The sequence below is a fragment of the Squalius cephalus genome (genome assembly GCF_949319135.1).
Source record: "Squalius cephalus genome assembly, chromosome: 9".
NCBI classification, from domain to species: Eukaryota; Metazoa; Chordata; class Actinopteri; order Cypriniformes; family Leuciscidae; genus Squalius; species Squalius cephalus.
The window spans coordinates 10,622,338-10,634,510 of record NC_137130.1 but is presented as its reverse complement, the minus strand read 5'-3'; the positions used below and the strand labels follow the sequence as shown (position 1 = coordinate 10,634,510).

At 36.7% G+C, this 12,173-nt stretch overlaps 1 protein-coding gene across 1 annotated transcript; it reads left to right on the top strand.

The window, feature by feature from the left end:
- The first annotated feature begins 247 nt into the window (after positions 1 to 247).
- On the top strand, positions 248 to 9,096 carry lmln (leishmanolysin-like (metallopeptidase M8 family)). The gene is made up of 17 exons (XM_079880359.1): positions 248 to 539; positions 1,403 to 1,500; positions 1,592 to 1,622; positions 1,743 to 1,825; positions 1,967 to 2,084; positions 2,818 to 2,996; positions 3,082 to 3,187; positions 3,285 to 3,379; positions 4,092 to 4,209; positions 4,300 to 4,407; positions 4,488 to 4,564; positions 4,698 to 4,808; positions 5,204 to 5,336; positions 5,718 to 5,877; positions 5,980 to 6,110; positions 7,268 to 7,478; positions 7,784 to 9,096. The coding sequence occupies exons 1-17, from the start codon at positions 411 to 413 to the stop codon at positions 7,882 to 7,884; spliced, it is 1,989 nt and encodes a 662-aa protein (XP_079736485.1). The 5' UTR covers positions 248 to 410; the 3' UTR covers positions 7,885 to 9,096.
- Positions 9,097 to 12,173: the final 3,077 nt, after the last annotated feature.

Here is a 12,173-nt window from a genome sequence, read left to right as displayed (position 1 = left end):
AATGAGTTTCTTTCTTCTGTTGAACACAAAAGAAGATATTTTGAAGAATGTTGGTAAACAGACAGTTGACGGTCGGTAGCCATTGACTTCCATATAGACAAAAAATATATAATTGTCAATATATGTCAATGGGTGCCCCAACTGTCCTTCACTTTTTTGGGTAAGTTAAGTACATAGTAAGTTCGTTGCAGAAGATTAGTGCAGAATATACACTATTTATGTTGGGTGCAGACTTTTATTTTGACATGGTGAAGCGTTGTTTCTGCATTCACGTTGCTCTGGGTTTATGGGTGAAGCCGGTTTAATGAACTGCTAGTTTTCTCACAGAATATCCCTCAATTTTGTGCGGTATCGAAGGGCTCTCTGCAGCATGACAGGACGGAGATATGACTGTTAATGTCACGGTTTAAATGATGGCGTCAGGATGGCGACAGCCACGATCAGCTACATCCGCTTTACTCCTTAACACCATCATCATCTTCATCAGCACCGGCGCACAGACCCACACCTGTGACCATAAAGTGCCCCTGCCTACAGAGGTCAGTCCCTCTTCTCTTTTATTCATTCTTCTGCTCCCCCCAAAATGAGATTTGTTCCAAATTGTTTGGGTGCCTTCCTAATTTCATCATTCTGCGCTTTTTTTCCTTCAAAATGAATGGTGACTGAGGCTGTCAATCTGCCTCAAGTCTCCTTTTGTGTTCCACAGAAGAAAGAATGTGACATGAAGGTGACACATTTGACAGAATTTACATTTTTGGGTGAACTTTCCCTTTAAAAGACATTTATCAGGATGGTGTCACATTAAAAGTATAGTTCACCTTAAAAAAAAAAAAAAAAAAACCCAACTCATAATACTCATCTTCATGTTGTTCTAAATCTCTATTATATCTTATGTGTAACACAAAAATTGTATAGCAGTCCAAACTTATTTTTTCTTTAAATGAAAGTCTACTCATTGCTCAAATAATCTATAAAATACTATTATTTAATATTATTTGGTCCCACTTTATATTAGGTGTCTTTAACTACTATGTACTACTAATAGCATTTATTTGATACAATGCACTTATTGTGTACATTCATGTTTTTACATTGTACTTATACAATATATATAATATTTTAAAAAAGTACCTGAATGTTATTAAAATAATATCGGTAATTACATCTAATTGTACTGTTGACCCTTCCCCTACCTCTTAATCCACCCTTGAACCTACTCATACCATACCATACCATACCCAAACCTATCCCTATCCCACCCCAGTAGCAGCAAATGTGTTTTACAATACAACATGAACACAATAAATACATTATACTTATTTTTATGTAGGTGCATAGTTAAATACACCTAATACAACGTGTGACCTATTATTTAACCAATCTCTCTGGTTTGCCCTTCTAGGTGATACATAAAGTGTTTCTAAAGCCAGATAGATTGATCAAAAGAAGCACTAACCAGCAGTTAAAGATCCAGATAGAGTACGACTCCAGCTTGGATGGGTTAGTTATTGATTTATATTTTATTAAATGCAGGAATGCCACATTATCGTGACCATGCATTGACTTCACAATGTCTTTACTGCTCGCACAGGTTAGATGAAGACAAAAGCAGCCTTGTGAAGGTATATTTTGACTTCTGTGGTCAAGATTTCATCAGTCAAATGTTATTTGTTAAATCTTAAAAATGGCCTAAAAGTAGGATGCATGCATGCATTATTGATCTTTGTCTGCTTTGTTTCAAGGACAAGCTCCTCCCACAGGCTATTGATTATCTTCAGGAGGCCTTCAGGGTTCGTAGGCAGTCTGGCCCAATATTGCTGAGCAGGTAAATCTCTTCTGAGCTAGTGTTGTCTGCCAGCAAATCCTCTTAAAATTGCTCTCGGGTCTGGCCTTCTGGATGCTTGGTGGCTACTTAATCTAATTAGTGTCTGTTTTTAATCCCAATATATTTTTCCTAAATTATTAGGCAATGTGAAACCAATCAGTACCTTAGAAAGAGAGATGATCCACATCGCTACTGTCAGGGACCATGTGCGGGCATCACCAAGTGTGGCCCAGTTGTTGTCCCTGAACAACATTTGCAGGTGGGTCCCTCCAAAAATGTGTTACTTGTTTTTATTTCAATATTTTTTGTCTGTATATACAGTATAGTATAGCTGTTTTTTTTGTTGCATATAAACCATATAGATTAGGAAGTCCAAAAACATCAAGACATTTGTTCCTCATGTTTTCATTATGGTTGCTTAATGTGAGCAATGTTCCACATACAAATTTCATACTTGTTTGATATTCCCACCAAAGCCTATTTAGTCTACCCGTTGGCGCATAATGAGCATTGTATTAAAATCAAAATGTCTCTATCAGCCTAATAATTTGAGGGGTCCTTTATTAAAATGTGGTCAGATTTTACTGTGTGATTTGTGGGTGTTAAAAGGATGATGCTTTAAAACAGAAATAAGTTAAATAGGAATGGTGTATTTACATAATTCACAAGAAACAAGGAAACTTGTGTGTGGAGTCTGTTTGCATTACATAAAGTATTGAGTATTTCTGTTGCAAGCATGAAAACGTCTCAAACGTGTATTTGACAAATATTGCATCTAATCCACTTCATCTGTGACAAAGTACGCAAACGCCAAGCAAGGGAAGCAAATTGTTAGAAGAGATTAATTCCTCCCCCGATTGTGATGATCTAGTAATATATACAGAAGTATCATGTCTAGATTTTTAAAGCTAAAAAAGGAAAAATATAGTAATTTTGAGAAATATGATTATATTGAAAGTTAATATGTATTTGAACGAGTTCTTCTTCTTTAGCAATGCAGGGTTTGCAGTGAGTCTGGAAAGTCCTGCGGTCCCGCCGGTCCTCCCGATGGTGAGGGGGTGGCGAGGGCAGATTTTGTGCTGTACGTGAGTGCGATGACCACAGAGCGCTGTGGACAAGAGAACATCGTAGCCTATGCGGCGTACTGCCAGCTGGAGTCTGAACTGGACAGGTAATGGCAAGTAGGAATGTAGGTGATTTTGATTTGCTGTGGTCTAGTGTGCTTCTGATAGTAAGCACAAAATTTCTTAATACAGGCCCATCGCTGGATATGCCAATCTGTGTCCCAATATGATCTCCACTCAACCTCAGGAGTTTGAAGGAATGCTTTCCACAGTCAAACACGAGATCATACATGCCCTGGTAACAACATTAAACTCTATACATCCACTTGACACAGAGACCATGAAAGAGCTTTATAGTTTTTATAGATTGTTCAATTATGTGCTTTGTTTCTTAGGGTTTTTCAGCAGGACTCTTTGCGTTTTACCATGATGATGATGGGAAACCTTTGACACCACGTTCTGCAAGTGGTCTGCCTGCATACAATGAAAGGTGATGGTTATGTTTGTATATTCATTTCAATTCAGTTTCAAGCCTATGTAATGTTACTTCCAAAAAACAACAACGAAAAAACAGAGTGCTTGACTCTTGCATTGTCAATACAAGATCTTGACCAAAAATGTATTCACCTCTTGATGGAAATAACATCACAACATTTATTTCCATCAAGTGGTGCATCAATTTTCGGTCAAGATCTTGTATTGACAATGCAAGAGTCCAGCGCTCTGTAAAGTCTCCTCCATCTCATCCCAAAGACTCTCAATGAATTTAAGATCTGGACTCAGAGGTAACGTGTGGAAATGATTCTTCATGCTCCCTCTCAACCGTTTTGAGCTTGCTGAATCTTGACATTGTCATTCTGGAATATGGCCATTATGTTTCTTCCTACATGGTTGTTTAAGAAATAAAAAGCTACACACTCCCATCACTTAGGGTTAAAAGAATTGTTGCCAAACATATAACATGATAATGTTTTAACATTTGAAAGCAGTGGCACCGTTGCCACTAAGTTTTGTTCCGATTTTGCCGTGTTTGCCATTTAATGTTTCTCATATGCAACAGAAATGTCAGCGCTTATCAGTTATCACCTCTAACAAAATTCAGTCACACCGGCAGAAAAAGAGGTCACAAAATGCAAACATTTAGTCACAGTATAGAGCCCTGACATACACTGTTTTTATTTCTTTCTATATCTCTCTCTCAGTTTAGGGTTATATCAGTGGAGCGATAAAGTCATTAAAAGAGCAACTCGGCTGTGGGACATCCGTGGTGGCCAAATGGTTAGACACACCGTCCATCTTTTGGCCACTCCACGTGTAGTGGTAAGTATTTCTATTTCTTTCCTTTTAAAGGAACTTCATATCATGCATATAGTCCATTGTGCCACACGATTTGTTTTGTTGTTTTAACAGGAGGAAGCCAGGAGACATTTTAATTGCCCCATTCTAGAGGGCATGGAACTGGAGAACCAGGGAGGTGCTGGAACAGAGTTCAACCACTGGGAAAAACGTCTGTTAGAGGTAATGAGACGTACGCTAAACAGTTTCAGTGTCAGTACTGTCAAAGTACTATCTGATTTCAGAATGTTTTATTCGAACAGAATGAGGCAATGACTGGATCTCACACCCAGAACAGAGTGTTTTCCAGAATTACTTTGGCCATAATGGAGGATACAGGGTTAGAGAAGTATTGTTGCTCTTCGCTAATGCAGTTGATTCATGTGTTAACATTCATATTTAATTGGAATTTAAGTACCAGAATTGTAAGGTTGTCTTGTGAGTGACTCCTCTGTGCTATCTTATGTTTTAAGGTGGTACAAGGCCAATTATAGTATGGCAGAGAACCTGGAGTGGGGAAGAGGTTTGGGGTGCGACTTTGTGATGAAAAGCTGTAAATTCTGGATAGACCAACACCGCCATACGTAAGCTTTTATATGTGAGATGCATAAATAAAAAATATATAAAAATGCATAATACAACTCTGTGTGCACTCTCGAATAAATCTGTTGTTGTAGTAAGTGGACTTCCTTTTATGCATTTCGGCGGATAATGGCAAAAAATGGCATTACAGTGCATAAAAATGATAGATTTTATCAGTTCATGTTTTCTGTAGGAATCAAACTTGTGACATTACTAGTGCTACCCAAACAGATTATGAATGTTGTACAGTTGCACCAGTTCTTTATTTTTGATTGATCCCAATGTCTTATTGTACATTATCTAGAGAAATGGGAGTTTCATAGACTTAAATATATAGTATAGTGGCAAAGGTTGACACCTGACCCTGATGGGGTTTTGCCTTGTGTGAATAAAACAGGAGGCCAACACTGAGCCCGTACTGTGATTCTGTGAGGAGCGCACCTCTGCAGCTCACCTGCAGGCAGGACCAGCTGGCAGTGGCCGTGTGCAACCTGCAAAAGTTTCCTCATTCACTTCCTGTAGAGTATCAGGTAAGATCAGCAGAAATGCAAATGTGAAGAGCCTGTGTGTAATCTTCACTCAATCCTCAATCTGCTGTTCCCACATTAAAATATTATAAACATTAACATTGTTTTCCTTTAAATCTGCTTAAAACAATGACTATTGTGAAAAGCAGTAATAAAATGAATGGACTTGACATGGTACCTGTTGGTTGCTTTTTAATTGTGTAAATCCAGGATGTAAATGTCAGACACAGTTACAGGTAAGTAAAGAATGCCTGAGATAAACGTGTTGTCCTGATTCAGTATCTGCTGTCAGATGAGATGGTCATTATTTTACCTTTACTGTCCTGTCAGCTGTTAGAGAACCTCTGGATTAAATCATATTGATAAACCCTCTCCATCCTGTAGTATTTTGACCATATCCCTGGCATCCCTGAGGTGGATTTATCAGCGTATGGAGGGGCTGTGGAGATTGCAGACTACTGTCCCTTTAGCCAGGAATTTAGTTGGCACGTTGGTGGGGAATACCAGCGCAGCTCTTACTGCAGGGTACATGAGAACCAGCCAGGTGAGATGCCTCTCCCTCACATCCTCTCAGTATTTTTTTTGGGATGTAAAGTCTTCTTCCATTCTACAACTGTTGAGACTGTATTGGGGTTTGCTTTTTTAGCCACATGGAGAAACTATGGGGCGGAACAGTACGGCCCAGGATCAGTGTGTCTGTACCAAAAGTCAGCGTTCGTGATGGAGCAGTGCACCAAGCTAATGACCTACCCTGACTGGGGCAGTGGTTGCTATAAGGTAACAATATTAGCTTTGAGGGGTGAACTCATTAGATATACAATTCCGTTCAAAAGTTTGGGCTCTGTAAGATTTTAAAAAAGTTTTTGAAAGAAGGCTACATTTAGTTTATATATTAATTAATGCAAGTAAATTTAGTTAATTTTAATGTATTTTAAATAATCTAATGTAATAATAATGTATTCCTGATTTCCTGTGATGCAAAGCTGAATTTTCAGCATCATTACTCCAGTCTTCAGTGTCACATGATCCTTCAGAAATCATTCTAATATGCTGATTTGGTGCTCAAGAAATATTACTTATTCTTATCAATGTTGAAAACAGTTGTGAAAACGGCTAATTTTTTTTTCCAGGATTCTTTGATGAATAAAAAGTTCAAAAGAACAGCATTTATTTGAAAAGGCAATCTTTTATAACATTATGAATGTCTTTACTTTAACGTTTGATCAATTTAATGCATCCTTGCTGAATAAAAGTATTAATTTCTTTAATTTCTCTGAATGGTAGTATACGTGTGTGTGAGTTTTTTGTGTAAATACAATTTACAGTAAATAATAAAAGCATTCATCATCTTTTCACTTTGAACTGGGGCATTATGTTGTAACGGTGGCTGTCCCAAATCAAATTTGATTATTTAATAAATGTAAATTTAATTTAAATTGTTCGAGAGCCAGACAAGTCAAAACTTGTCAATAAAAAATATATATATATGTAATGAAGTTCAGTTTCCCCGAAAATAGCTCAAACCACTGTTACATAAAATAAATTCCTTCCAATACCCACAATAGCATAGAATAGGGCTTCAAATAGCATTGAAGGGTTTCAGGTCAAAAAAATATATATTTTAAGAACCTTTTGCACAAAAAAAACAGTTACACAAAGTTCAATTTTCACACAAGAGTTTGTATTTTTCTTTGCCTCACAGGACAATTGACAAAAGAATTAATGAAAAAAAAAAAAAAAAACTAAACAGATTGCTGCTCAAGTTCAGTTCACGTAGCTTTCATTCAACAAGAAAAAGAGAGTCTTTGATTCATGTCTTATAGTTCGTCTTTTTTCAAACTCAGCTTTTCGTGTTCAATTTCAACCAAAAGAAACCCAAAAAAACATGGGAAATTGATGATTTATGTGTACTGAAACTGTGATTTGTGGTGCAGGTGACTTGTACAGCCCAAGGGTTGTTGGTTTGGGTGCAGAACGAGTCCTATCCATGTGTTCGTACTGGTCAGGTGATCAGCGTGAGCATACGAATGAATGGATGGGTCTACAGCGGGCAGCTCATCTGCCCCACCTGCTCTGACTTCTGTAGCGACTGCCCCCTCCCTCATGAGATACCCCCTCTAAACTCCACCAAGAGTGCTCGCTTAGGTGAGTTACTGTCTGACATGCTTCACATAACCACATTAGCTGTTTACATTCACCTATTTGTATGCGCATTTTGGGATATTGTATAAAAAACACTGGATGGAAACCCCAAGATAATAATATTTCACAGTATTGCTGTTTTTACTGTATTTTTCATCAAATAAACGCAGCCTCTGAGACTATAAGAGACTTCCAAGCTTTTGACCGCCAATGTACATAACAAGGTTCAAAGGCAGTAAAATGTTTGTTTGCAAAAAAAGATGAATGTATTTTATATTATAATATAATTCTTTTTCTTTTTCTCTCAGATCCTTGTTCCAGATCTTCCTGTTTGGTGGTGAACTTATGGCAGCTCCTGTTAAGTCTTACTCCACTGCTGATCGGGTTTGTCCTCTGTGGCAGGGACTGAATTTAGTCCTGGTGGAATGGGTGAATACGGATAGCTTGCTGCCACAGGCTTCCCTTGAGGTTTAGCTGCTGTGGAGGGCAAAATGGCCATCACTTCTGTAGGGTAGTCTGTGATCTGATAACTGTTCTCTCTCTATGCAGAGGTGTGGACTAGAGATGGGATTGAAAAGCCATTGATTGCACTCCTCCTTGCCTGGCTGTCAGGTGCCAGCGAGCTGTAGATCCAATGTGAAGCCATAGTCATGGAAGCTGCGTTCGTGCAGCACAGTTATGCAGGTGCTAATTAATGATCTCTTTGTCTCTTTGATGGACCTGTAACATTTTGGGTCATAACCTAGGCATCTGGCTGAGAATGATGGGAGATATTCTCTCTAGTGTTCAGCTCATGGTGCTCCTCTGCTGTTCTGTGAAAGTACTTGCTGCTGGTAATGTTTTGATCAGCGTATATCAGGTCATGTGACTGACGATGCTTGTGAATTTGCATGGAGAAGGCAGGTGAGATGTCTGTTAAGGTTAGTGAAAGTGCTGAATTTAATTGTTTTTTTGATCATTTATAGAAATTTGAATGTTGCCATTGTGTAAGATAAATACGTTAGAAGAGGTTTAAAAGCGTTTAATTGATTCATATACAGTCCAGAAGTCTGAGATTACATTGAAAAGCTGGGATTAAACACACAAAAACATATTTGTAAGTATATAGAACATTTTAGGATTTTGAGAAAATTTTAAATAGGAAAGATATTATGAAAAATAAAGAAAAATACATTGATCATGTCTGTATAGCTTGGGTGCTGCTGTCATGTCAAAGGATGACAAACCAAATACTTAGAAATTCTGAAATGTATTAACATTTTTAATTCAACTTTTAACTCAGCATTGTTATGCTGATGTTATATCTTTTGTAATACATTTTATACTAAATTAAATGAAAAAAACAATGCATTGTCATTAGTGGTCTCAGACTTGTGGACCTCTATTTAGTTTTATCACAACTATCGGATATACAAAATTCAGCTTTGATTAAAGGTGCAGTAAGTGATTTCTGAGAAACACTGTTGATATTTGAAATCAACTCAAAAAAACACACCCCTTCCTCCTTTGCTCCGCCCCCAAAAATGCATGAACACGCAAGCAAGAGTGGATGTCTGTTTATCATAGCTGAGGCAAAGCAAAATAAAGCTTCGCGAAAAATAAAGTGAACATGACAAATGAACTACAAGGAAGAACAAAACAAAAAAACATACAGTACACGAGATAAGCAAGAGTTTGTTGTTTGCCACCAGCAGCACACCAGCTCCACAAACAACTTTGCCACTCAAAACTGTACTTATAATATAGCTAACATTACAACAACAGCATATCTTGGTTCTGTGAAACAACAAAACCAATGTTACTCAAGTATGGAGCAGAAACAACACAACGTTTTCAGGCCTTCCCGCTTGGGTCTCTCCAGTGCTGGAAAGCTTTTTTAATATTAAGCTCTTGCCAGATCCTAGACTTCTTTTTCCAGTAATATTCCTCTGACCTTTTTCCTTTGTAATGTCACTCAGGCATCTTTCTTTCTACAGTCTTTCTTCAAATCTCCCTCTTGCTTACTCTCTCTCCTCCCCCATCATGAGTGGACACGCCCCCACTGCTGATTGGCTACAAGTGTTTTTTGGTTCTCGGTCCGATCCACTTTCTCAAAAATCGTTTACTGCCCATTTAAGACTGATTCTTTGATTATCTTGAAATATGTCGCAAGATTTTGGTCCTAAAGGGCTGTCCTATCACGAACAACGTGTTAAGAAAAAGAGAAAAGTGCTTTTTGTAGACCTTTATATGAAATCAGACAACATTTGTTTGTTAATTAGTTTGCCTTCACTGAAAAGTATGCATCTTTTTTCTTTTTTTTTTTGAATGCTAATATAAAAAACATTATTTTAAAAACAAAACTGGGAACAAATACCAAGGAGTTGCACTGTGTATATGTGATAGTTTAGAGATGAGATTGTTACTGTTTAGGTGTTAGAAGACTAGTGAAGGTGTCTGTAATGCAATTATGTAGTATTTTACTTTTAATGGTATGTTTAATGAGGAACCTGTGTGGATGCTGATCTGTCATCTTGTTTCTAAATACACTAATTTATAGTTCATAGAAGTTTAACCTTTTGCCATTCGTAAACATTTTAGTATTATTATATTTGATTTATTTTTATTAGGTAATAGTGTGCTATAATTTCAAGACACACTATTAGTTCAATTTAATGGTTTTGCTGAGAGAGAACATGGCAGCTCTAACTAGAACACTGATTTTAGGGCCTTTTGCATATGGAATATGTTGTGTAAATATATACGTTTCTTTAGTAGTACTGATCGCTCCTGTGTTAAGAATTTTATTTTGCATTTTGAGTCTGATGAAGAGATTAATTGTGTGATATATATGGAGCAAATAAGTTTCATAGTGAAGCTTAGAGGATCTACTCTAAAATATGGTGTGATAATGGTATGAATTCATATTTACTGGATGTATGTATAAGTTTATATTCTGAAATGTTGGACTGAATGAGCCCTTACAGTTTTAGGGGCTCATTATTATGTAACTGAAAGAGTTTTATACTCTCAATCAAACCTCAACTGAAATGCCTTTCCCTTCATGGTATTCACTCAAGGACTGTATGAGCATATCGTTTTAACACTATGTTTTAACATAATTTTGAGTTTTCTTAGATTGAAAGCAAGCCTTTTTTGTATTATGCTCATATAGGAGACCCTTTTCTTGGGTATTGTAATTATCACTACGAGAATTGAGGCTTAGTAGCATTGGAGCATTTATGAACAAATTTATTTATTTAATTATACTTTTTCTGGTGTGTACATTTCATTTGTCAAAAATGACTGACATACATTTGCTCATAATAGGACATGTTTTTTCATTATTCATTTGAATTGTTGCTGCATAAATTGCAATTGTGTTATAATAGTCACTCAGTTAAATTTGGCAATGCTTATATTTGAATTTCTCATGTTAAATCCTCATGAGCTTAATAAGTAAGCCTTGCACCATTTGAATTAAGATTAGCTTGGAAAAAAATGTCAGCATTTAATTCAATTTTACTATGTCCCAATGTTCTGACGTACACTTTGCCATGACTTGTGCACAAAAACAACCATTTATTTGTATGCCTTTTATTTATTTTACTTATTTTATTTATTATCATTTTATCTACACATAAATTTAATAAATAATGTTTGAATGTTTTAGTTGGAAAATCTTGTTGAACAGAAATGAATTGAAAATGCCAAGTCATGAGACTGAAGACCAAAGACAAGTCTATGCAGAACTAAAAATCTACCACACAATCTCTCATTATATGTTTTTCTCCATCTTTTGTATTGTATATGGTACATTATTGCTCTTTTTAATGGTACACAATTAAAAGAGATGTTCAACAATCAGTTACCTCCTGTTGAGACATAATTTACATTGTTAACAGTTGTTTATTTTCCCAATAAAATGAATGAACAAAAATACAGTTGTCAACAGTTAAAGTGGATCTAAAGTTGTCCTAAGACAAGAACGGGTATTGTTCAAAATTCATGTATACCGGTAACTTTGATGAAAGGTTTTGATCCACTTCAAATGTTGACTACTATATATATATATATATATATATATATATATATATATATATATATATATATATATATATATATATATATATATATATATATATATATATATATATATATACACTCACCTAAAGGATTATTAGGAACACCTGTTCAATTTCTCATTAATGCAATTATCTAATCAACCAATCACATGGCAGTTGCTTCAATGCATTTAGGGGTGTGGTCCTGGTCAAGACAATCTCCTGAACTCCAAACTGAATGTCAGAATGGGAAAGAAAGGTGATTTAAGCAATTTTGAGCGTGGCATGGTTGTTGGTGCCAGACGGGCCGGTCTGAGTATTTCACAATCTGCTCAGTTACTGGGATTTTCACGCACAACCATTTCTAGGGTTTACAAAGAATGGTGTGAAAAGGGAAAAACATCCAGTATGCAGCAGTCCTGTGGGCGAAAATGCCTTGTTGATGCTAGAGGTCAGAGGAGAATGGGCCGACTGATTCAAGCTGATAGAAGAGCAACTTTGACTGAAATAACCACTCGTTACAACCGAGGTATGCAGCAAAGCATTTGTGAAGCCACAACACGCACAACCTTGAGGCGGATGGGCTACAACAGCAGAAGACCCCACCGGGTACCACTCATCTCCACTACAAATAGGAAAAAGAGGCTACAATTTG

Bases quoted from the DNA above. Each gene is read 5' to 3' on its own strand.
- lmln (XM_079880359.1), top strand. From the start codon at position 411: ATGATGGCGTCAGGATGGCGACAGCCACGATCAGCTACATCCGCTTTA. The intron at 540-1,402 runs GTCAGTCCCTCT...TTGCCCTTCTAG, and splicing joins AAGTGCCCCTGCCTACAGAG to GTGATACATAAAGTGTTTCT. The intron at 4,565-4,697 runs GTTAGAGAAGTA...TTATGTTTTAAG, and splicing joins GCCATAATGGAGGATACAGG to GTGGTACAAGGCCAATTATA.